We start from the raw sequence: 26,940 nt of genomic DNA on the forward strand, positions 1-26,940 counted from the left end.
TATACATGCACACACAGAGGATTAAATTTGCTGAAGAAATATAAATGCACGCAGGTCTCTCCAGTTGCCAGCACTTCGACCTCTTACACATCCACATACAACCTGATCCCATCAGTTGCTGTCACCAAGACCTACAGTTCTGGTGCCCATGGGTCTCTTCTCCAGTTGCTGGCGATTGGACCTTCCAACACACATACAACTTACGCACACACCAGACCCTCCAGTCACTGGCATTTAGACCTACAAGTCCTACAGCCCATGCCAGTCCCTTCATGTGCTCATATCTAAACCCACAGGCCCTAAGACCTGTGGTGTCCTCTCTGGTCATTGTCACAGAGATCTCTGTTGCAGGCCAGTCTTTCCAGTTGCTGGCACCATTTTCCCACAGTAGTTCCTCTCTGATCGACTGTGATCCTTCACCTTTCCTTTGGATCCTTTGGCCCTTCCCCTATACATCTCATAGTCATTTTTTATACAAGTCCACAAGCATCTTCTGATACCCATATCCCAAGCTGCCTCAAGTATCCCATAATACTCATGTTAATCATGTTTCCACCTTTCTATCAGTTAAAGATTGACATTCTTGAAGGCTCTGCCTGAGTAGTTCCTTTAATGGCCCATCAATCAGCAGCTGAAGTGTTCTGGGTCCTCATTATTGTGTCTGTTGTTACTTCCTCATTAGTGTTCGTGTGTCTGTGTGGTTAATTTACCACTTACCTCATTACTTGTTATTTCTTTTATAGTGAGTAGATCACAACGAAATAACTTAATGACCCAGACCCTCCCACACTCCACGTATCCGCACACTACTGACTCACAGTTGTTGTAGGACTCAGAACCGCTGGCTACCCTGTGACTACAGGGTCCAGTTCCCATTTATTTTAGACAACTGTATCATGATAAGATAGCAAATCCACTGTGTTGATTGGAAGTTGGGATGCAGTTTTAAATGTTTTCTTCATGTTCAGATAGAATTAAAGGACAGGGCAAGGATGTCATACGACATATTTCCATATTTCTCCATTGCGTGGCAACACACAACACTGTCAGACACTTCAATGACTTTAGCACAGTATTTTATCCGATGATGAATTATTTTCCAGACTTTACAAACCTTTATCATGATGGTTGAGATAAAAGTAACAGAAAGAATGATGACGTAGTTGTGGTTTTCAAGTGATGTTCATCTTGTGTCTTTGATGTTTGTTTGTATTATCTTCAGAAGTTTGTTTCATTCTAAATGGAAAAAAACCAAACCAAACAAAATCCTGCATCTTAAAAATGTGTAGGGAAGGGAAATACGTGTATAATGTTACTTACAAAGAGGATGAAACAGTTTTTTTGAAGGTCATAAAGTAACAGAGTCAAGTATCTGGCTTTTTACAGAGGTACTGCACTTCAACAGGACGTCACATAACGAATATTAGGACAAAATTCAAAATGGAAGTCTGCTCTCTGGAAGGCCATTCCTCTTCAGTTTGCTTACAAAATTTGTCCTGTGCCTTGTGAGTCCCTCTAAGCTATGTCATTCTTTCTGTTTCCAAGACCAAGTCTCTGTTTAAACTAAGAGTCCAGATGCCTGAGACTTTTCCAAACTTCCTGTCGAAACCTGCCCAAATGCCTCTGCTATTCACTGCATGACCTTCCCGATCCAGTCATTCAGATAGTTTTAACCTACTGTCTTCTTGTAATTCTCCTCAAGCCACAATTTCCATGGCTACTTTGTTCCTTGCATAAAAAATGGTCATTGAATAGGAAAACTGATTTTTACATTTGCTCTTTGTTTTGGTATTTTGGGTTGGGTTTTTTAGCACCATACCCAGGCGTTTTAAGGGGAGATCTTCAGTAGAAAATGCAGTAATAGATGAAATACAAGTCCATGAATTGGAAGACATCATTTAGTTACATATTGAAAATGAGCCCCTTTGTTCACACTCTCCCACTCAATGTAGGCTGCCATTAGGGCAATAAGAGTGGTGGGGGTGGAGGAGGAGAACAGGTTTTAAATTAAGTGGCTTTTTGGTGTTTGATAAATTAACAGCACTTAATGGAGCTCTTTAATTCCTAAACTGGAGTCTTAAGACTTCAAAAATGTGACATCCTGCAATTCACTTTTACTGGATTTGTTTATTTTTAGTAAATACATATATATCATTGTTGAAAAAAGAAAAATACTTACTTCTGCTTGATGCCGGCTCTCACCATTTTTCTTTCCTTTGCTGTATTTCTTTTTAAGGCACACCGCGGTTGTGATAGTGACAATAAGCATTACAACAAATACAGCTATGGTTGAAGAAACAGCTATTACAGTATTTTCTTGAGTCGAACCTTTCCTTTCACACTTTGCTCCCATGTACCACCAGTTGTCACCTGCTGGACATCTAGAAAGTAAAAGAACAAATGTGTGGTATCACCTAAAGTTAAAGGCATGAAAAGGGCTACTTAAAATAAACATCATCTCTGATGCACTGTTTCTATATCCCAAAGCATAATGAAGTTTACTTAAAACAGACGTTTATTTTAAAGTTTTCTTGGGTGGCCTATTGTCCTTACACATCTGCATGTGCTTTCAACTTCCTGCTGTTTTAGAGGTCATGCCTTCAGAGACAACCTTTACCAGAAAACCCAGGCACCGTCCTTATCCTTTTGACTGCTTAATGCTTGGCCACAGCTGATCTATAGAGGTGCTGCTACAGAATGGTCATCTTTTGCTACCGATAGAGGTGCCCTCTGGATCACTCAGTTCACTTATCTGCTTCCTTCTCCTTGAAGTTTATAGCACGTCTGTTGATAGAAAACTCACTTTCTGCTCCACAAAACTGATACCTGTCACTAGGACCACAGTCATGTAATATTTTCTTCCAGTAATACTAATTAGTCCCATATACCGATGCCGCTCTGCCTTTTGTCATGCTCAGCTTTTGCACAAAGCCCTACTATCTTCTTTACTCAGTCAATTTTAAAAAGTCTTTAGAGGAAGGATTTGAATAAGCTTCTAGGGCAAGTGGTCCAGAAGCTCTACACTGCTATTTTTAGCCAATCAAATCACATTTACTACCCGCCAGAAAACTTCATCCACCTGTTTCCTCACGTGTTCTTTGTTTTTTTTTAATTCTAGTATCACCTTATGCAGCAATTCGAACCTATGAGATAAATGGGGTGGAGACCCCAGGCCGGACTCTCAAGGCTTCTCTGACCAGCCAGCCACTGAACCAAAGCTTAGCTGCAGGAATTCCCCCGTTCTGGGACTGAGCTGGCTGAAGATGTTCCCACCACATTCCCCTTTCCCTGCTCAGTACTTCTCCACTAGTACATGTGGTACGTTCTGATCAGACCTTCTCATTGCCAGACAGGGTTTATTCTCAAATTTGAAGAACTGGTATGAGCTGCCTCTGCCCTCCTCCAAGAAGAAGGTAAGAAAAGAAATTAACATCCTAGCTGTCATCTGGGTTTAGGACTAAAAACAACCTCCCGGCTTTGATTCCTTCACCTTATCCAGCATCACTATCCACTACGAAACATTTCATAGTGAGCATGTGAGGGTCCCAATGATCTAACTGTAAAAAAACATACGTGCAGTGCTGTTGAGCGCGCACCTGCCCTACCTTTTTAACCCTGGTTGTTCCTAATGTTTTTGTTTTTCTAGTTCCTCTCTAAGCCATTTAGTCAGACCTATACATTCAGCCCTGAAAATGAGTCCATTTTCAGTGCACTGCAAAGATACTGACTGCTGGGGACTTCACGTGATTCAGCTTAAACAGAGTTACGTATCACATCCCCCCTCGTTTCCCAATAGAAACTCAGAGCAGAAACTGGCTGCTGGTCACACGCTTCTCTAGGATGGAAAGTAGGTCACATAGGCACTAGAACTTCCAATAGCCCAGAGATTTCAGAAAATAAATGTTTTCTTTCCACAGTTTCGAAATCAGGCATAACATTAAGCATAACTTTTTTTTTTTTTTTGTCTTAGAACAGCTTCTTGACATTTACTCGTATTTGTGACCTGCTTCTGATGGGTTGCACAAGAATTGTATTTTGAAAGGTTTCTAAATGGGGAGATACAACATCTAATGAGTCATCCTGACTCTCGTTGCTTTCGGCCTTCAGACGTTTGCCTCACAGCACTCCCCTGGTCTACCTGCCCTGGCACAACATCACATAAGGTTACTATCTTCAGCCCTGGAGCTTGTTTGAGAGGTGGAACAATGCTGATCAGCCAGGTGGGTTACATAAATGTATCCACAGATAATTAAATAAAAGTTCATACTAATTTTCTTGCAGGGCAAACAATCTTTTTAGTCCTCAGCCTTCGTCTCTGGTTTCAAAGGCAAGCAAATACACTTTCGAAATTCATAGCCATAATTTACACTACACAATATTTCTGAATCAAATTCTAAAATAATGTCTATGCTGCTTCCTGCCTGTGAAGTATTAATCATCTTTTCTACTGATATAAATGCTATTTTGTTTCAACGGCATTTATATTTAACTCTTACAAATTTTGCTATGGGGACTTCTAAGGAAATGTACAGTCCATTTTATAAGATTGGACTAATACGTTACTGAAAATGCTAAATACATTTAAAATATAATTTGCTGGGAAATCAAGCAGAGTACTTCAAAATGGTCAAACACTGTGGTTAGGAGCTTTGTTGCACAAATTGGTTATAAGTTTAGTCTCGCAGTAGCAGTTGGAAATATTTGCCTTAATCAGCTACAGTTTGTCTTTCCTTTCATTAGGAACAAACATTTATTCTACTAGAAACTTTCACTACCCATCCTAAGGTTGCATTTGAGAGTGAATAAAGGCAGTTACCTGCACACGGGTTCTCTATCTACAACAACACAGACACCATCATTTTCACAAGGGTTGTCTGGGCAGAAATTGGGAACCTCTGTGTCTGGCTCTTTGGACGGGGTGACAGGAGATGTTGTGGTGGTGATAGGCGTGGTGGACGTATTCATAACAAAGGTGGGCGAAACACTTGGCTGAGTTGATAGTAGATGTGATATGTCTGCACAAGAAAACCACATGAAAAAAGGTCTTTACTTCATGTTATTTTTCCTCTTATTCTAATGATAAATTCTAATAGCAAAGAGTAAAGAGCCTGTCCACAGCTATAACGGATAAATAGTCCTTTTTACCTTTCAGGAACGTGAAGTATTTTGGAAATGTCCTCTAGATTTTTTCAGAAACAGGCAATTTTATTCACAGTACTGTATTCAAAACAATTTTCACAGGATTTGCATCATTTTATACACCTTAATACGAGATGAGGGAATTATACAGTGCATGTACTTACCCACAAATTTATCCAAACATACGATTTGACTTCAGATGCATGTGTAGTTTCAAAACTGCTCATTTGCAAAGTACATCATGTGTATTTATATCTACAGCACTAGTGACTTAGTAAGTATGTGACCCTCCATGTTTACTATATCATAAAGAATATCAGCTATGTTTACATACCTTCCATTGTTAAAAGAATATAAACACCATCTTCTTTAATAAAGTTGCGGCTTCTAAGTCTCTGATGAGTTAAGAAGGTGTTTGTTCCACTTCCTGGACCTCTCTTGAATTGGGTTCCATTGGGAAAAGATGCTGTGGATCCCACTTTATCTGGCCTATCCCAAAAATACGTTGATGAGGAATCTGGAAAAAAAATTAACTGAATGTGAGTGTGGGACCACTCTAGATTTCTTTCTCAATAGGGTCCCTTCCTTCTCAGATAATCTCTGCTGTGAACTGGTACTGAGGCCTCTCTCAACAACCAAGACAGACTGTGTCCTGCTTTGACTGCTTCTGCTTAGTTGCTCATGGATATCATGAACATGGAGAAGACAATAAATTACTTGAAACTCATGGAGTAGGAGAAATTCTGAACCTGCCTACTATTTTTGTAGGTTTTTTTTGCCTGAGATTCCACACTGGTGAGATGCACGAGACAATGGAGATCTTCAATGGCTTGGTTTGGCCTGAATTATGTAGAAAAGAGCCTGCTGGAGATGAGGTTATTGGAGACCTAGTTGAAAACCTGTTGTATGTCCTTTTTAGTTCTTTTAAAGTGTACTGGGTAAGAAGATGAGTAGCACATGAATCATCTGTAAAATGAATTAATTCAGTGCTTCTCAAAAAAGAGCATCTCTTGATGTAGGGCAGAGGGTACTTGAACAACCTGAATGGTCACAGGCCACTGATGTCCCCTCCATCAGACCCTGTTCTAAATCTCAAAGCTGAGCCTGGTTATCTGTGAAAGTATCTGACAGAGGGAGAAGAAACTGCCTGCTCCAACACCTCTGCTGGTTAGAGAAAGGATGGGAGTTACAAGGTTTCTCTTGGGAATCTGGAGTTATTAGCAATATCTGAATAAACAAGGGAGAAGGAGCAGAATGCAAACCGACTGCATGTCCACAGGGTCAGGGAAGGAAAATGGTGGAGCACTGTGGCCACAACAGCAGAGAGCACGCGGAAAAAGGCAACCATCTTTGGAGCGTGTGGTGTGATGCATCTTTCATTTACAGGGAAGGACATTTAGTCTTTCTAGATTACCCGTGTTGTTTTCACGTGGACAGCGTCATAGAAAAATGAATGTAAACGATAAAATTTTTAAAATAATAACATGAATTATACATTTTTGTGCCTTCCTTTCTTGACTAATGTTACAGTCTGAAAGCCCAGGAAACTAATTCTAAGTGGTGGAGGTGGTTTCTTTGGGCAAAACTCTTATATTAATGCAGAAAGTAGTTTTGGCTTAAATCTAATCTTTATCCAATGATGAATATGGGAGTTTTCTTTAATATCTCTCTTTATAGAGATTCCCACCATTTCTCAGTGTTACATCTTTACCTCAACTGCCTCCTTTCCGAGTTTATTGAGGACAATTGCTCCTTATCGTCTCATACCTTGAATGAGAAGAGGTTATGCAATATGAATCAGTACTTTATCCATCTGGAGGTCTGCGCTGACACCACTGTACCTTTTACAACGAGGGAGGGGATTTGTTTAATAGCTGCACTTTTATCTGGTATGAACTGTGCGTATTGTTAATTCAGTATTTTTCTTTTCAAGCCTTCTGGAAAACTTCCATTCTCATTAAAGCAGATAGAAATGCATCTTCACAGAGCATATAAAAGAAATTTTAGGAGTGGATCATCCACCTATTTCTTATGCAAATCAACTTTGAGATCCAGGGTCCCAGCTTAACCTACTTGTATGTTCAATTTTTTCTTGTCTGTGGATCAATTACATTGTTGCTGCAATCAAACAAAACATTCCAGAAGCTAAAAAAACCTGCACTCATTCACACAAAGAGAAAATTTAACTCCTTATCTTTTGATTGTGTTTTAACTGTACCGAATAACACATGTGATTTAAACTAACCTGATAGTTTCAGAGGGTCAGTTGTTATACTTCTTTGGTTTGACATCCGATGACGAATATCAGGATGCTGGTCAAGCAGAATCATGGTACCTTGTTGCCACGCGCAGGGCCATTGCAACTGATCATCATTTGCTCCAGAAATCAAGTACAAGTGCATTCCTAAATTAAATGGGTTATCAGTGGTACCATTTACATACAAGCTGACCTGAAAGGCATATCCTTTACTAGAGTAAAAAGGTGGACTGTATATTTTTCCTGCTTCCCCTGCTGGACTTGTATTGAGGAGATGTGTGAAATTTCTGATATGCCAGACATGGTGGGGACACTGAGTTTCTGACAAATTGATGTCATCAATAGAGAGGCCTCCATTTGATAAGCCGCTTCCTCTCACGCCTTGAAACACAACCCGGAATTTACTTGTGACATTCAAAGAAACATGATGGAGCTGCCAGTAATTCTCAGGTGAACCTGAAAAACAAGGGTAGGGGTTTCTGAGTGAGCAGTATGGTCAAACTAGGTCAAACACAGGTCTACAGACCCCACAGCAATGCTATGTGAGAATTTCTCAGTTCCACTGGCACTGACGTGATGGAATATTTCTCCTGTAGAGGTTACATCTTCAGTGCAAGATCACATTTTCTCAATTCAGTTTTCCAACAGATTTAATATGCATCGCAGGTCTTTAATTTGAGTGAAAACAGTGTTAATGCTTTAAAGTCTGCTTTTTCTTTTATATTTTTAAAGAACATTGCATTAAATTAGTGTAAATGTTGTGATAATTAAATGCACAAAGATGGCTTTTACCTGTGTTATTAAAAGGAAAAAAAATCACAGCAAAGTATATTCAAATAACTGAATAACAACGTCTCAACAACAAATGCTACAGAGGATTCTGGGAGTCTAGAACTACAAGATTTGTTAATTCATTTGTTTTTGTATATTTAAATGGCTTGTCAGAAGTTTGTCTATGCAAAAGCACTATTCGCCCATCAAATGATTAATGGTACTAAATTCAAATTAAAGCCAGTCATTTGCAAAACCTACTTAATGTGATAAAACCTCAGTGTGAGTCTGATGCTGCATCCGAAAATGCCTGCACTAGCAAATTCCACTTGACTCCAAGAGCAGCGTGCACAAAAGCAAAGACCTCTGCACAGGGGCCTTGTAAGGCAAGTGTAAGTAGGACGCCCTTTGTTAATAGTACGTGCAGCAAAACAGTTTCTTTGGCTGTCTGGTTTATGTTCACCTGCTCATCAGGCCAGACTTCCAGCTGCCTTTATGGAAAAAGCAGTGCCAATCCCAGGTACAGAACTCATGCTTCGCTTTCCTAACAATTCTAAACACATCACAATGGATCTCAGATATGAGTGTCAATTTCCTGCCATTTTTCATTACCATTATTATTACGAGGAAAAAAAATAAACCCAGAAACAAGAACAAAGGCACCTCACTCTTTCCCATTAAATTGCCTTCTGCATAAAGTAGTTTTTCTGAACTGCACAGATTATATGCAAGACTGGGGTTTCTGCCTCATGTTCAATGAGCGGATCAGCTACTGTGCTGTAACATGTCCCACACCCGCAGCCTCTCCTGCTCCCAGGAGGGAGCCACAGACCAGTAGAAAGGGTTCAGGGCTTGTCCCTCAGCCCCTCAAGTGTGGTGGTTCGGTGCAGACCCATGAGCAGCTCAGCCAGGGCGTCAGATCGTGGCTGGAAAGGGCTGTAGTATTACTATTTCTTCCAGTTTGTTGACTGCATTGGTGAGGGTAACTTGTCACATGAGAGAATTGAAACAGGTTGGGCGAAAAAATGATCCTAAACCATTCCTGAAAGTTTTACCAGAGACTGTCAAAGTAGAGTGCCCATTTGAGCACACATATGAGACCAGAGACTTTAAAGGAAATCATGGACTTGAGAAAGCAGGAATGGGAGACAGGACCTAATATACATGAAAGAGTATTTGTGAAGAAGGCTGAAGTTATGGAGAAATTAATCTTGGCTTCAAAGTAGGGTTTGAAAGAGTTTGAGAGGCCTCAGGTTGATCTGAAATCTACATCTGCCTTAGCAGTCCTGACCCTTTTATTAAGGATTAAGGATTCCTGATGGCACACAGGGATTACAAAAGCATCAAGGTGAAGAAAAGAGTGGAAAAAGGAAAAGAAAATCAGATAGCAGCAGCAGCTGAGCCTAAAGGAAGAGTGGACTTGATACTCATTTAGTAAAAGAATTTGTGCTGACCCTTATGTAATCAGAAGATAGAACTAGTTGTAGCTGTAATGGAGACCAAGTAATAGGTAAGTATTTGAGAAAGTAATTTAATCATAACGTGAGTCTGGCAATTCTAGCTTAAAGAACTCTTGTCCATTAACTGACCTCAGTTGCTCATTCTGCAGGCCATTGGCTCCTAAAACCACAGTAACTTAATTTTCTTCAAACTGCAACTCAAATCATGCTCTGCTGCCCATATATTTCACTTAAGTCACTTCAGTCTTTGTTTTAAAAGTAACTTGAATTTTATTTATCTTTTTTAAACTGGTATGTTAGGTATTCCAGGGCACTTATACTTTCTATTTCTTTATGTTATTTTCTTATTCATTGTAATTTACCCTAATAACCAACTTCATCTGTTGCTATTGATACCAGTAATTCTAGAACAGTTAAAATGACCGCTCATGGAATTCTAGCTATTTTGGTGAGAAAACTATCTATCTTGATAACTCAAGGGTTTGTAATTTGCGGTAATTGATTATATTATAGGAAAATGGCTGACTGAGGATCCATCAATCAAGTATAATTTCATGAGCAGAGAATCAATTACATAGTTAGAGAAGAAGCCAATGAATAACACTAGGAGGTGAGTCACTTTGCTACAGTATTTCCCCCCACTACTTTGAAAAGGATATTAAGTATAGATTGAACCAAAATGCAATTTTATCCCATACCTTTTATCTCTTCAATGAGTCTTAAAGTACCATTCGGGTGAGCCGAAGTATACTCCCTGACCCCAACATACAGCCAGTCGCTTTCATGACCGCTGTTATAGAAATAGAATTGTAGGCACTGAAAGCCCCTTTTGGGATACAGAATTCGGCTCTCCAGGATAGCTGTGCTTCCCTCTGCTCCAGCGCTGGTGTTGAAATGCATGAAGTAGCCGGAGTCTGTCAAAAGTCAATGAGAAATGAACAGCAGAGGAGAGAGGAAACAAAATTTTCCTGGTGTAGCTGTATTCTTTACACTGTATTGTAACACCACTAGGAGATGTGGTCAAGTCAGGGTCAGCGTAAACCAGACCCTGTACAAATCCTCAGACTGAGGACTGTTACCAGTTCACATTCTCCAGAGGCAGAACTGTTCTCCTTGCAACTTTTTTCCTTATTTGCCTGTCTCTAGCAATTTGTACGCAAAAGCATGGGCTTTTTTGCCCATGGGCTACTTTTTGCCCAGTGCCAGTAATTCACAGTTGACTCTCTTCAGAGGACTAGTTTAAACTCCTGAACTCATGAAGTTTCCTCTGACAGATTCAGAAAAACCTCTCCATATTCTCAATTAATTTTTCACCTGAGTCCTGATAATATACGTGATTTCTAAATCCTAATCTTTTCCAAATAATTACTGAACAGTTATTCAGAAATGCAGCAAACTTTCTGGGGAGCCTGTCCCATAGGTTAGAACATTTTGTATAGTTCTCGTGTCAGGATGTGACACTGAGACTAGAAAACAGATAAAATGAGATAAGGACATCCAATCTTCTCAAACAAGCAGAAAATGGAACTTATCACATGATGTCCCTAAGTATGTAGATTTATGTTGCTTAGTTAAAAAATAAACTGTCAACAAATAAACAGAGAACAGGGTGAAAATCGAAGTCAGTTCACATGCCTCTGCAGAAAATATTTCCCAGAGAGATAAGAACAGTCTTTTCTCATACCTTTGCATTCTCCCATATTAGTGTGATCAGTATTTGGCCCAGCAGGAACGTGAGACAAACGCTGCCAATCACTGTTATCATCTGAACTTTGAATCATGCCACATATATTTTCAAGTTCAAAACTGCACGTGTCCATGAAACTTAGGGAAGAGGCTATAACAATTAAAAAAAAAAAAAAGTTGTGAATCCCTATTACACGACATACATTTTAATTCTGAATGTACAAAGCCAAGAGCAGAGAAAGACTAAATGCAAACACCAAATAATCCGCGGCTCCAGATACCATCAGTGTTCATAGGTGTAATGCTCAGGAACTCAAAGCTTTTGGCGATTAACACTGACATTAATAAGATGTCATTGGGACCACTCTGGGCACTTAGCAAGCACAGGAGAGTGCCAGTTAATCATCATATCACATCTTTTATTTATAAAAGGTAGACTAATACCAGCCCCAACCCACCAACCTTCACACACACAAAAGGTCCTGAGACTTCCCGTTTATTTCTCTGCTTACTTTGGGCCAGTCCACACGCGGCCACAGATTTTGATAAAAGTTCACCAATGAATCAGCTGGAGTGCTTCTTTTGAAATACAGTGGAGCAGAAGTTATTTCATTGCAATAAGCAAACCCTGATTTTCAAAATGCTGAATTGAAAAAAACATTTGGCAAAGGTACATTTGGGACCAGTGGATATCTCATACAAATTTTTAAGGTGCCTTGCATATAACAAGTGAAAAATTAAGAGAAGGAAGACTGTGCAGTTGAATAGTAAAGGGAAAACGCTGCATGAAACATTTCCTCTGTCAGAAACAAACCTTGGGTGGGTGAGGAAAAACACAGTCCAGGTTTATCCCTATTCTTAGATGCGTTTCTCATTGTACCATGTCTGAGCTCTGTGTAACGTTGGCCATGATTTGAAAACAACTGAGTTAATAAAATGCTTCATGATTATTGCTTTTCAAATTATATATAAAATACAAAAAGGACCTTGAGTATCAGAAAAGTCAACCTCAATGGCATGCCAAATGCTTCACTTAGGCTGTAGCTCAGGAAAGCACTTGAGCATGAACTGCTGCCAAATCAGTTGTACTGATGAGATGTTTTGTACTGTCCTTATAGAAAGCTAAAAACCCTCTAGAGGTTGCAAGGGTATCAGAAGTGCTGTATGACTGATATCTTTTAAGATACAGTATCGGTATGATGTTGTGAGAAACAAGAAAAAAATTTCATAGTAAATGCTATATTGACCGCTGGAGAAAGAAAAAAACCCAGCTAGGGTGTCAGCAAGAAGGTATTTAAGGTAACTATTAATTATTTAAGGTATCTGTAGAATGAAGCTTAAAATATAATTGTAAACCAGTACTCACTACTTGGGATACTGAGGCAGCGAAGTAAAAGTTTTCATCTGAGTGCCAGGGCACATTTGATGCATTCATAATTACAGAACCATATTCCAGTTTAGTAATAGGATTATCTATATTTCTCTGTCTCTTACCTTCACTCAACTTTCTAACATAAATCCCACATGAGCAAAATAACTCTTTTGACCACTTTTGTAAGAGGCTGTGTTTAAAACTAAAAATAAAAATCTAAAAAGCTCACATTTTCTTCCTAACAGCGTCTGTATCCCATTTGCGTGAACACGCTCTGCCTTACAGATTGTGTGAGAGCAGAGTAGATGCGATAGCCACAGCAAAGATGCTCATTTCTGTACAGTGTCTGAGCAACAGCTGCAGAATAATAGGGGAAAAAACAAAAAGCTTTGTGCAGAAGCACACATTTTAAACAGCCACCCAAGAGATGAACAAAAATCAGCCGCTGAGTGAAGCTGGTTTTTAACTAAAGGTCAGATAAAATGGCACGGAAAACTCTGCTACAGCAGTGTTTCTGCAGGAGGGCTGTGTTATTTCGAGCTGTACCATTATTTCTGGTGGTTTTAGCACAATTCACTTTTCCAAATATGTTAGCATCTCTTTCACTTGTGCCTGGATGAATCCAGCATATATGTATCACCCTCATTTCTTTCAAATGCCAGAAGCAAAAAAATTTAAAAGAAATGGAGAAACTCACCACAATTGTACAGCCGGTTCAGTTTCTGGAGATCATAATCACTGAAATCCATTCGCTGTCCTATAACGTCCATGAAGTCTGGTATGTTAGTGACAATGGTGGGTTCAGTTCCATTCCTGAATGCATTTTGGCTGTAGTGCATCACAGAAGTATAGTCATAGGGAACATTCAGGGAGTCTGATGTTTTATCATCGTATTTGTTGAAATTATGATCTTTACCTAAATGGGAAAAATAAAAGGAAAGATTGTTCGTTGCCCAAGAGGACCAAGTTTTGATGTACAGACTTGAAGTGACAAAGAACCCATGAGATCCCCAAGTAGTTTTTTTGTAGTTGTTTACTTGTACTTACTCCGTAAAACTATATTATTTCTAGTCTATTTACTTTCCTCTTTCAGCCACTGGAAGAAAACGCAATGACTTCTGCTGGATGAAGGAAAGCTTTTTGCTGTCAGAAATCTTTTCCCCATGAAACTACCCATAAACTTCGATGGCCTTGTGATACCCAAAAGTGGAGGTACTGTTTCAGTACTCAAATTAATGCAATTCGCAGCTGTAATGCGTCCCTGTTTCTGATCTGTTTTCTCTGATGTTTGATTGCTGGTCATTTTAGCTCACAATAAACGTATTAGAGTTGTCATCAGATAAGCTTCCAGAATTTAACTTACATACTGGAGTATGAGCAAAGAACCATTACTAACTACCCAATGGAAGGTAAAGTTGTAAATGTTTTAAATTAGTCAAAATACAGTAACTATATTCTGGTCCATTTAAAAAAGCTGCAGCAGTTTCAAATAGCTAACAATAGTGCAACTTGTCATTAAAGAGTCAACAAAATATAATGGAAATCAAATAACAGAGTCTAAGTACTTTTCTGCAATATATACTTGCATATGCACCTGACTATTGATCACAACTAAATAAGAATGCATTAAATTTAATCATTATCTGTTTTTTTCCAGTCTTCTGTGTGTTAGGAAAGCATCCAGTCTGCGTATATAACTTTGGTTTTGAACAGCCTGAAAGTCACAGAGGACGACGGCAAGCTGAAGAGGCAGAGACCAAGGAGGGTCCCTGCGCCAGCTCTCAAGCTTGTGCCAAATACGCCAACATTTACATTCACAAGCCGCAGCACTAAAGTAACCGGTCCTGTGATGCGGACCCTGAAGGGGGTCTCTCCCGTCTGTACACCCGCTCTGCGCTCTCTGCTGTCTCAGCTCTACTGCCCGCACTGGATGTGGCGGCCGGGAAGAAAGAGGAACACGGGTGTTTTCACTGGAGATTTTCTACTGGCTTTGATCCTACTGGGTTTTTCAGAGTGGGATTTTTTTTTCAATTACTTCTGTTTTGTTAAGGGCTCCCAGAGTAACAGTGCTTTTATAGTATTCATTTAAATAAACTAAATATTACTCTCTTTTTGTTGCTCTGCTGTACAACATGTAGCATACCAAGACTCATATCTCTAGTGAGGTCTCTGGGAACTGCCATGGCACAAGGAATAACCAGAGCAACAACAAACGGTGCTTTCTGTCCCAAACAGATGCCACTTGATATTTTGTTGCTATGCTGGCTTTGAAAACTAAGTCCAGGCGTGAGAATAGTGTGGCGACCAAAAGATGGCTGGAAGGGGTGTTCCACTGCTAAACCCCTCAACACCAGAGTCTGAAAGGAAAAGCCAGGGAGTGACTGACCGGCCTGAATCCTGTCCCACATGATGGACACGTAGTCGTCCCGGTCGGACCGTGACTGCTCATGCCAGAATCCCAAGGCGTGCATGAACTCGTGCTGGATCGTCCCGATCTTGTCACAGTTGGCTCCAATGGAGAGCTGCTGCAACCCCTCTTGGCGGTTTCCCACCGAGGACCAGCAGCTAGCATTAAAATAAATGAGGGAAGGCTCTGTGAGATACATACCATCCCCATGCCACCCAAACTCCAGAATCAGTCTGTTCAACAGATGCATTTTTAACTTGAGCGTTGAAGTTACATTTTGCTACAGAGAGCACTTTTTCATTGATCTGTTCCTTACCAGATCCTTTCCTCTCACATTTAGCTCTGTTCAGATGAACAAGCACTTCCCGGGCTCTGGCTCTATTGTTTTTAATGGGTTTACTTCAGCATGAAAATGTTGAGCTATTTCTGACAGAAGACGACTGATGAGGATTTCATTGGTGTTCTGGTAAACATCAAAGACTATGGACACATGATTTAGAGCAATTAAGTTACTGTGAATTAACAGTTTTTATCTGAACCACAGTATGCAACTGTGAGTCTGTCCCTGTTGTAAGGTAAACCAGGTTTACCTTCTGAAAGGCTGGTGGATTTGACACTGCTTTCCACAAGGTCTTTTCTTTCTAGATATTTGTGAGCTGCTGTGCTAGAGCACTTGCTGATGACACACACCCACAAAGAAGTGCAAAACGGCAGCTGTGCTGGAAGTTTTTAATAAAGAATAAAAAAATTCAGGGAGCTATCTGCACAAGCCAATAAAATGGCACCCCATGTCCACAAACTAGCAAGCACAGAGAGCTGCATTTAAATTGATATGCTATGCAGCAAATAAATCAACACTTACCCAATGAAGTCCATAAAATTAGTCGGGCACAAAATATGCCATAGGATTTGTAGTCCCATCACCCCGGAAATATAAAAACACAGGCACACCATGTGCTTTCGAACCCTGTAATGTATTAGTGCAACATATTCCCCAGTATTTCTCTTTCCACGAAGCAGCACAGGCCCTGGCTATTGATTACTTATCAAAATCTCAGCATGAGACCTAGGAAGGAGTTCATGTGGCATCCATGGTTTCACAGGCTTCCCTTGAACAAGGCCTCATACCGATAATGCAGCTTTGTCTGGTTGTGCAGAAGTCTAAGAAGTCCATCACAGTTCTGGGTCCACCTCATATCAAAGCAGCTGCTTCTGGCCTCACAGCTGCTGCGCAGAGCACAGGAGGTTACAGGCACATCCAAGATACTTGGCAAAATCAGCATCCAAGCACCAGAGGATGCAGCTCCCCCATGCCTTCAGTCTGCCAAATGCCTATGGCACCATCATTCTGCAGCCACGGAGTGAGTCAATGCTTGGTCTGTGTCACCCAGCATTGAGAATAAAACCAGGTGAGTGGGACAGGGCACTCCAGAGGAACGGACATCTGGAGCGCCATGTTAGCGATGCCTTTAGGAGGGGAGAAAATGGGGTTGGGGGGAAGTACTAGCTTCTCCAAGTGTAAGAGAGCTGTATCTCCCCTGATTCAATGCTTTCTGCATTGCTAGTTGCTCCATCAGAGGTTAGAGGAACACAGAAGTACCTGCTCTGACTAATCCCACCAGCCTGCTTTTTGGAAGATGGGCTGTAATGGCACATGCCATCAGTAGCGATGATGCCGTCTAGAAATCCTGTTCTCTGAGAGCCAACACTTATTTCAGGCACGTATTTACACTAATGTCCTGCTGGTAAATAACTTCCCTTAGTATCACAGCTCACCAGGATCAGCACACAGACACTTTGACTTACCAGCACCAAGCTGGTTAGCCAGGGATCTGTATTGATCCACTTCTGCATGGGTTCCCTTTGCCGTGTGCCACAGCAACAAAGAGCTGAAGTGGACTTCTAGATCTCCATGAAAACCTCATGTCCCATGTGGAAACACTAGAGATGGGGTTGGTCCTCCCTGGTCTGCTAACCATTTGACTCTAACACACTGTAAAGGACAATAGGCTTGTAGACTCCTAGGCAATGCAACAGCAAACCATGACCAAGCTTAATCTTTAGTATAGAAAATAATTATATATCTGCGAGTAGACAGATTATAGTGTTGTAGAAATTGGTTAATAATATGCAGGTGGTAAGAACAATACTAAGCAATATACTGTTCATTTGTCCTTTGTATAGCCCTTACCATGGCTGGCTTAAAACCCAGTCAAGATGAATCAACAGAATAGTGAATGTAGATAGCAGGCATAAGACAGAATAATAGATAGGAAAAAAGTGATTAACTTGGAAAAGGTTGGGTATTTAGAAATAGACATAGACTAATGCATATAATTAATAGAATGTCTTAAGTTTCTAAGAATCCTACAGGTAAAGATTGTTTAAAGAAGACAAGAGACTGTGGTGACCAGAGACCGCGCCAATGAGCTGCAACTTCAAAGGAAGGAGCAGAAGGAGACGATGAAGAAACACCTGAGGCAGAGGAATTGTATGGACTTTTGAAGTTACTAAAGATTAGAGAACTGAAAAGCTGTAAGGGAACACGCAGACCCTCTTGGAAAGAGACACCAATTATGTAATGTTTGTTTTAACTGTATATAAACAAGATTATTCCTTGTCAGTCTTTGCCGCTCACTGAGGAGATGGCCCAACTCTGAGTTGTCAATAAAGCAAACCTAGAGGTACCCACTGAGCAGTGAAATTCTTTAACACACACCATGAGATTTTTCCTGCTGAATGAGTCCTGCTCTTCATGAGAAGAGTAGGGAGAAATGGTTCATCCATTGCAGGATGCCATCCCAGACTGTTCTGTGAGCTTAACAGGCACCTGCCACATCTGATATTCCTGCATTTCCATAATTCACAAGCACCCCTCATGTATTTTGCTTACTACATGCTGTAGTCAAGAAAAGGTCTTTAAATAGATCCACAGTCTAACCTCTGCTGCAGATGCATAGACCTGAGTCGAGGGTGAGGTGAAAGGCTGTGTGCTATAAAACCTTACATGTACCTCTACTTAGCATTATAAATATATATATATACACATATCTGTAAATATAAGGCAAGCAGTAGGCAAGGCTTGGCAAATGGTAGATAAAGAATGTGAACACGGAGAGGGCTCTTTGCATGGGGGTTGATGACACTGTGTATGGTACCTCAGAGACTACAAGTATATTTTTACAAAGGGCAGTCCACACAACAAAATGGCAGCTGGCTTCTTTCGTGGCTGACTTCATTTGAATTCAAAGGGATAATTTAGCTGGGGACTTTATGATCTACATTTTATAGATTCAAACCAAGACTGGAAAGTCAAAGATGATTTATCAACTTTTCTTGGTGCAATAAAAGTTTATGAATCTGGCTCCAATCTTTAAAAAAGTGCTGCTGAGCATTAATAGTTTTACGGATGTGTCAGCTGAGATGATAGAAATGTTTCAGGGCAAGCAACACACCAGGCAGTGAATGCAAGATACGTTATCCCGTTGGAGTGGCTCGTCTTGTTCGTCACCATGACTCATCTATTTTTAATAGAGATATAAATGAAACATTGTGCAGAGGCCTCTTACTTGCCATAGGCTAAACATTGTGGTTCTTTTTCAGGTACAATTATTAGCAAATTCAATGCATACTTTATGTGACGAAGGACTAAAAAATTTAGCTACATGAGTTTTCCATTTGGCTTAAAAAGCCGAAGAGTCATTAGCACAGAAAAATGCATTGCCCCCTGAGCCTCCACTTATACATCTTTTAGGGTTGAATTTCAATGTCATGTGCACAGCATGAAGAGCAGAAAATATAAAGAGCCAGAGACCGAAGAAAATTTGAAACAATTATCTGCTACAAATATCTCAGAAGAAGCCAAAGGGAAAGGGAAACATTTCTATTATCGGAAAATCTTTTCCCATTTATGAATGCATTCTCATATCAGGAAATGATTTTCCGAAAGTAAATTTCCTCACCCGGCTACCAAGCTTTCTCTGATCTTTTCTAATGGAGAAATGGTTCAGTATAGAGTGGAGAATATTTTTGTTCTTGTTGCATTGTTTTGACAGAGACTATCTTTTAGAAAGGGAAGCAGCTGGGGTAATTTTGACTTCTTAACTGCAGTCTTATTTTGCAAAATTTAAGGTTGAATAGCATAATTATTCATCAAAAGAGGTAAATAAACGGAAACCTCTGTAAAATATCTCAGTGCTGTGCAGCATTTAAAAATATTGCTGTTATATCTGAATACTGATGTGACATTGTATAAATGCTATTCCATTTGTTATAGTCAAACAAATTCATTGTCCCCCAGTTAGAACTACCATATTTCTGCCGGCATTTTTTTTTTCTGAAAACTAAGACATACTAAGAATGACCATTTGAAAGTGACACTACATATGCAAAGGTCAATCAAGAAAATAATTGGCTTCTTTCTGATATCTTTTACCTAGAAAATTACCTCTTAAAGGAGTTGATTGCCTCTTACATTTAAAAATAAGTATCAGCACAAAATTGCTCACTACTACCTAGGTAATACCTGTTTGGGAAACTACTACAATTTCTGGTTAAAGAAAGACTGGAAAAACAGACACAACAAAAATACAAAATTATAATCAGATACATGAGTTTTAAAGTGAATACTGGCCATGAAAATAGCCTGTAGCCAAACAGGATGAGAGCTATTTCACATTACTGCTCTTACCCACTTCCTTTGAAGACAGATATGTAATTCTTCTCCCCTTCCCAAGGTTTGAAGTCAATACAGGTTTTTAGTCGATACTGTTCAAATGCCTTGAGGATGAGCCCCTTAGCATTCATTTCTGCAAGGCAAACGGTGTTCTTGTCAATACTGAGCCAATAGGTTTGTACTATTAGATCTATGGAGCAAGTCCTAAGGGTGGGTTTTGCTCCAGCAATCTTTGATTAAAATAAGCAGGCTTTTTTGCTCAATTAAGACCTGGGTAGGGATGTAAACCCCATAAATTAGCCCGTTGTGACATTATATATTCCTCTTGTTTCGTTTCTGTGTAATTTTTCTTTGGCATTTACATATAAAATAGGACATGATGAGTATATAATACATGTTAGCGCATGGTTCTTGATTTTGCAAGTTCTTTCATTTACTTTGCTGAGATTTCTGTGAGCAAGTATTAAATAAACAGGGAAAGACGACATTGGATTTCACATAGTGCAGTCCGCAGGCTACAGATCTCTCACAGAGCCTCTCCAGGACTTGAACTGCTAACATTATATCGGGGTTATCTCCTCTAAGCGACTTGCATGGTTTCAACCCCTTCAGAGGCTTAGATCTGAACATTCACTGGGAGTGGGTGATTTTTTTTTCCCCCCACATTGTGTAGTATGGGCACAATCTCCCCATGCGGTACACAGTAAGAACTCAAGCTCCCTGTCTCACTGCTTGCCTCTGCCGTGCAGACCCACAGCTGGGTGGATTTGAAGGGACGGAGACAAGCTGTGACCTGGCCCTGGCCCCACAACAGCAATGTGCCATTGCAAACCGCGTTGCCTGCCAGAAAGCCAATTTGCCATCGGTGCTGCAGACAATGTAAATGGCCAGGTAAGCTTTCTTGCTTTAAAAAGATCTTCAGTGCCCTGTTTGTCCTTCTGCTTAGTACAGTTTCACGTCTCAGACATATGCTTTTAAGATCAAATGAATCTGCAGGGCCATTGCAATGACAGGATAAGAATGATGTAAGAAAGGAGGTAAGACCCAGCACCGACACCAAGATGATATACCCTGCTTGTACATACTGTGGCCCAATCCTGCTGTGGGAAGTGGCCTGCTCAAAACTTACAAGAGGAAAGGATGCCACAGTGTCTTTATCAACCTGTTTTTAACGTTTCAATCAACATGACATACAGACATTGTCAAGGGCAAATACTGTACCCAGGCTATCTTCAAGGACATAGGGGATAACATGGGGCCACCGATAGTTGTCACCAATGATGGAGTTTCGTTCCTGCATCCAAGAAAGAAAATAATTATGCAGTCCCTAGTAAAAAGTGGTTTAAGATCAGAGACTACAATAGTGCTATAGCAAAGCATGTTTCCTACAAGTCCATGTAAGAAATCAAAGAGCTCAAAAACTTTGGAAGATCATTCAGATGTCTAAGGCTTGGGTTTGAAATCCCTTCACTCCCTTCTACCAGTGTCTCCAACTTCTGCAGCATTTTCTCCATACAAATAAACTGAGATTTTGGTGCATGTGTGAGGAAAACTTCAGCTCCTGTGGGAAGCATTAAGATCTAAAGTCCTGAAAACTGGACAGAGATTAGTAATTCTGTAATTTTTTGTAATGCAAGGGTTAGTTCCTATGCCCTTAGCAAGTGTTTTCCTTGCTTCCACTGATATGCCCAAGCCAAAGCAGTTCACCAAAAGGTAGAATAAAACATTATTGACTTTCCGGGGTACAAGACACTTTTGGGGTTTCTATTAGGAGATACAACTTGCTATGTAATTTTTATTTATTTTTTTTAATTGATCAGATAGGGATACTGGAGAGATGCTTTAAAATGTGATATTACAGATCTAATTTTTCCATTGCTTTTAGTGAATCTACTTCCATAATGAAGGTTTTGCAGCACTGGTCTGTAAATTTAATTGGCTCATAATAAAAATTGTGCTGATAGATTAAGAATCGTTTATATAAACCTGTCTGGATGTGATCAGTGCTGCCAATTCTCTTAAAAGTACAAATATAAAAACCACAGTAAAGGAAACAAGAAGCTAATAATATTGATCTAATGGCTAACCCAACCTTATTCTGGATAATGTTTCTACAAATGCACCCAACTCTTTTGTTGCCTATGACATTTGATAGAAATCTATTCCCAAACATTTTCAGTTTATTGTTACATAAACAGCATTTACTGTTAGTAGGAGCAGGATGCATTAATCATTTCCAAGCCAGTGATAATTTACATTGCGTAAGTCAATGACACATTTCTGGTTTTATATCTTATATTTGAACTCACCCCATCAAGTTTGATGTCTCCCTCAAAAAGGTCTAGTCCTAAAGCTAAAGGGAAGAGGAGATTAACATTCAGTTATTGTATTGATCTGTGGCTGCCGTAATGAAAATCACCAAAAAAAATTAAAAGAGAAACTGAATTTTAAAAACCTTCATTGATGTCAAAGATGTCTTGATCAATTCCTCCATCTACATCTATTTCTGAAAAATAGAAGACAAGTGAGGTAGGACATTAGCCCTTGCTGTTATCTTTATGAAGTGTGAAAATTAATGCAATAACAATAGCAGTAATTATAAATCTGTGTCTGTCCTAGCGATGTTTATGAGCAGCTGTTTTTGTTGACTGCCTCCCGTGCATACAAATAGATCTCTAAACAGAACTCACCAGTTGTCTCCAGAGCAGGCTGGGGAGAGGGAAGAAAAAAAAGATATTATTAGATATTATTAGAAAGGCACATAATGAAATGCAGCTCACGTTACTCTCTCAACAGTATTAGAGATAAGATTTAAGCTCAACTGACAGCACTTAGCGCATGGCTTTGTATTGGATTGACTGGACATGCTGCCTTCTCATTTGACTGGAAATGTTTATTTGCTTATGGGCTGGTTTTGTGTCCTCCACTTCAGGTTGTCCAAAAAGTAAGCCGCCCGGCACTCCTTCTCTGAAGTTTTCACAATTGTTTTTCTCTCCCAACTCAGACAGTGCATAACGGTCTTTCACGAATGGGAAAAAAAGAGCCTATTGTTTCTATTAAATCAAGTCAGGTGCTGTACAGAACCTATAGAAGCTAAGCTTGACTTTCCATCATAAATCTGAAGGTGGGGGAACAGAATGAGTTATCCTGTGTCACACAGCAAGTCTTTGAAGGACTGGATGCAGAGTCCAGGCCAGCTCAGGCCCAGTTCAGTGCCTTAGCTGGACTCCGTTTACGTCAGGAATACCAACTCAAAGGCTGTTTCTGCAATGTGCAAAATCCAAGTTCCATATTGGAGCAAGACCATAATGAGATGGCTTGAGAGGTGGGCCTGTGCGAACCTCATGAAGTTCAACCAGGCCAAGTGCAAGGTGCTGCACCTGGGTCATGGCACTCCCAGGCACAAATACAGGTTGGGCAGAGAATGGCCTGAGAGCAGCTCTGAGGAGAAGGACTTGGGGGTACTGGTGGACAAGAAGCTCAACATGAGCAGGCAATGCATGCTTGCAGCCCAGAAAGCCAACCGCATCCTGGGCTGCATTAAAAGAAGTGTGGCCAGCAGGTCAAGGGAGGTGATTCTGCCCCTCTGCTCCACTCTGGTGAGACCCCACCTGGAGTACTGTGTCCAGCTCTGGAGTCCTCAGCACAAGAAGGACATGGACCTGTTGGAATGGGTTCAGCAGAGGGCCACGAAGATGATCAGAGGGCTGGAACACCTCTGCTATGAGGACAGGCTGAGAGAGTTGGGATTGATCAGCCTGGAGAAGAGAAGACTCCAGGGAGACCTTAGAGCAGCCTTCTAGTACCTAAAGGGGGCCTACAGGAAAGATGGGGAGAAGCTCTTTATCAGGGAGTGTAGTGATAGGAAGAGGGGGAATCAGAAGCCCTTCTCTCACACAGGACCTGGTTATTAGGAGCCAGTTCAATGTGTGATAGCTTTTAGATGTTAGTAGCACCTTGTGTCACCTACTACATGCTTGCCAAAGCCTGTAGAAGAATCTAAACAAGGCTGAGACTTGTGTTTACAAAAGGTTGGAAACAGAGGAACAGTTAGTTGTGATGGGCAGTGGAAATACAAGGGAAGTGCGAGGCTGGGGTAGCAGGGGATACAGGAGGACTATGGGAAAGCTGGGGACATGAGGTTGAGCTCTTGACTTAGGGAGGTGCACGAGCATGTGCTCATGGAGAGGAAGAGGACGCAACAGCCACAGTGAGATGTTGGAGCTGAACTCATAGAAGCAGACACTTAAGTTGCATAACTTAAAATAGATAACGTTATTCCACTTAGGTAGTGTCAAAATAACTACTCTGTAGATTACCCTGAAGCAATGAAGAGCTGAAATGAACTTGCAACAGGGTTTTGTTCTCTGAAATAATTATATCGTGTATCACCAAACTTCCTAGCTTCTACAATAAATTATCACAAGATAAGAAAAATACTACATTTTCACTACAAAATACAGGAAATACAAAATCTCAGTTGTTATTTTTTGGCATTAAATAGCTCAGCTGGATTGGAGGGACAGTAATTAGAAAGTATATCCAGTGGCTACAAAGGCATCAATTTCAATATCAAATATATCGTGTTACAGCAAAAAAAAAAATTATATTTCTATTCAAATATGGAGTAGCAAAATAAATTTTAATACTTATCTTGCTTTCTAGCCCCAGACTTGCTGTTCTGGTAACGTTACTTTGAATACTAGTGGACATTTTGCTTAGATAGGGAATGCAAGATAAGTTCTTCCCATGTATAGCCAGGCCTATTCAGAATAGCAGCACTAAGACCCCGAGGAAACAGAAATTCTTCTCTCTCTTCCAAGCAGATGACACCAGAATTCTTATTTTGCAGAAGTGACATACTTAAGTCTTTTCCTCTCAAAGTCATCTTAAGCTGCATTGCATTGCATATGCGTTCTTTGTATACTTACCCTACTCCAGACCACCTGAAGAAGAAGCCAAATTAGGAGCACAGACACAGAAAACCAACCCATGTTGTTATCCAGTCAACAGATGGATGGACAGAATTTCAGACCAACTTGGTTTTAAGACAGTAAATACCATAAATCAAAACCTTTGTCCTTTCATTAACTATTAACTTATATAACTTTTTCTTGCTCAGTAAGCAAATTCCATCATGACTATATTACAGTGACTATCATATACTTTAACTAGTTTTAAGCACCGCTGTGAGAAAAAATATTGGACACAAACTCAAGTACAGGATGAAATGGACACAAGCAAATGGAAACACAGAGGAAATGGATACATTGAAATACAGGAAATTCCATTTAAATATAAGAAAACCTTTTTTTATTCGAAGGGATTTTAAGCATTGGAGCTAGTTGCCCAGAGAAGTTGTGGAGTCTCCATCCTTGGAGATGGTCAAAACCCAACCAGACACAGCCCTGAGCAACCTGCTGTTAGCGGGGTTGTTGGACTAGGCGGTCTCCAGAGGTGCCTTCCCACCTCAACCGTCCTGTGATTCAGTGAATAAAACCTTTTGAACAACTGAAAGCTAGCAAGACTCTTGGCAAGACTCTTGTATTTTTTGACAGAAAATGAAAATAGGAAATGTGTGCACATAAAAATCTGTCAGCAACACTTTCAGTATCTTGCTGTTAGAAAAGGCAATGCCATTTCTATTGTTGATATGTGTGAAACACTGTATTTGTCACTAACTCAAATAATGTATTCTTCTGGATTACTTAAAAATTCCGTAAATATTAATTTTTTTAATATCAGCGCCATTTTACTATCACTTCTGTCTGGTACTCTTTGGAGTTGTAGTTTCTTCCAACTTCAGCCATCTGGACCACTTACTAGCTGCCAGAGAGTGCTGAAATTGCCACAGTTTCTTATGCTTAAACTGAAGGTACTTGTGGTAATTGTATGATCAGACTTGACTAACCTTTTACTTTCCCAGACCAGCTACCTGGTTAGAATGTCATAAAAACTAAAAATGGCATTTAGATTTTCTATTGTAAATATAGACTCCTAAAACGAAGTGCATCTACACCAATACATGCAGCATGGGCAACAAACAGGAGGAGCTGGAAGCCATTGTGCAACAGGAAAATTATTATATCATTGCCATTAGAGAAACATGGTGGGATGACTCACACAACTGGAGTGCTGCAATGGATGGCTATAAACTCTTCGGAAGGGATAGGAAAGGAAGGAAGGAGAGGTCGTGGGGTAGACCTGTATGTTAGGGATTGTTTTGATTGTGTAGAGCTTAATGATGGTGACAATAGGGTTGGGTGTTTATGGGTAAGAATCAGGGGGCAAGGCCAGCAAGGCAGATATCATGGTGGGAGTCTGTTACAGACTGCCCAACCAGGATGCAGAGGCAGATGAAACACTCTATTAGCAGCTGGGAGAAGTCTCACAATCACTAGCCCTTCTTTTCATGGGGGATTTCAACTTACCCCATATCTGCTAGAAATACAATACAGCTGAGAGGGAACAGTCTAGGAGGTGCCTGGAGTGCATGGAAAATAATTTCCTGACACAGCTGGTGAGGAAACCAACTAGGGAAGGTGCACCACTGGACCTACTGTTCGCAAACAGAGAAGGACTTCTGGGTCATGTGATGGTTGGAGGCTGTCTTGGTAATAGCAATCACTAAATGATAGAGTTTTTGATTCTTGAAGAAGTAAGGAGGGGGTCAGCGGAACTGCTACCTTGGACTTCCAGAGGGCAGACTTAGGCCTGTTTAGGAGACTGGATGACAGAGTCCCTTGGGAGGAATCCTGAAGGGCAAAGGAGTCCAGGAAGGCTGGACATTCTTCAAGAAGGAAATCTTCAAGGTGCAGGAGCAGGCTGTCCCTATGTGCTGAAAGACAAGCTGGTGGGGAAAAAGACAGAAAAAACCAGAAAGCTTTGGGTGGAACTCAGGAAAAAAAAAGGAGAGTTTATGACCTTTGGAAGAAGGGGCAGGCAACTCAGGAGGACTATGAGGATGTCGTGAGGTTAAGCAGAGAGAAAATTAGAAAGGCCAAAGCCCAAGTATAACTTAATCTGGCTACTGCTGTAAAAGAATAAAAAATGTTTCTATAAATACATTAACAACAAAAGGAGGGCTAAGGAGAATCTCCATCCTTTATTGGGTGCTAGGGGAAACATAGTGACAAAGGATGAGGAAATGGCTGAGGTGCTTAATGCCTTCTT

At 40.4% G+C, this 26,940-nt stretch overlaps 1 protein-coding gene across 1 annotated transcript; it reads right to left on the reverse strand.

Moving 5' to 3' along the window:
• Window positions 1–1,159: 1,159 nt before the first annotated feature.
• On the reverse strand, window positions 1,160–24,761 carry MEP1B (meprin A subunit beta). Its single transcript, XM_054191759.1, has 15 exons — window positions 24,699–24,761; window positions 22,458–22,476; window positions 22,223–22,273; window positions 22,077–22,120; window positions 20,989–21,094; window positions 19,783–19,900; window positions 15,072–15,250; window positions 13,383–13,601; window positions 11,312–11,464; window positions 10,326–10,541; window positions 7,385–7,852; window positions 5,474–5,656; window positions 4,817–5,015; window positions 2,180–2,381; window positions 1,160–1,236 (listed from the first exon to the last, which is right to left on the reverse strand). The coding sequence occupies exons 1-15, from the start codon at window positions 24,759–24,761 to the stop codon at window positions 1,219–1,221; spliced, it is 2,238 nt and encodes a 745-aa protein (XP_054047734.1). The 3' UTR covers window positions 1,160–1,218.
• Window positions 24,762–26,940: the final 2,179 nt, after the last annotated feature.

Source organism: Rissa tridactyla, chromosome 2 (assembly GCF_028500815.1).
Source record: "Rissa tridactyla isolate bRisTri1 chromosome 2, bRisTri1.patW.cur.20221130, whole genome shotgun sequence".
NCBI lineage: Eukaryota > Metazoa > Chordata > Aves > Charadriiformes > Laridae > Rissa > Rissa tridactyla.

Excerpts from the sequence above, each read along its gene's own strand:
- MEP1B (XM_054191759.1), bottom strand. The coding sequence starts at position 24,761 with ATGGGTTGGTTTTCTGTGTCTGTGCTCCTAATTTGGCTTCTTCTTCAG. Across the intron at positions 10,542-11,311 it reads TAATATGGGAGAATGCAAAG|ACTCCGGCTACTTCATGCAT; the intron begins GTATGAGAAAAG and ends GACTTTTGACAG. Across the intron at positions 2,382-4,816 it reads GATAGAGAACCCGTGTGCAG|ATGTCCAGCAGGTGACAACT; the intron begins GTAACTGCCTTT and ends TTTACTTTCTAG.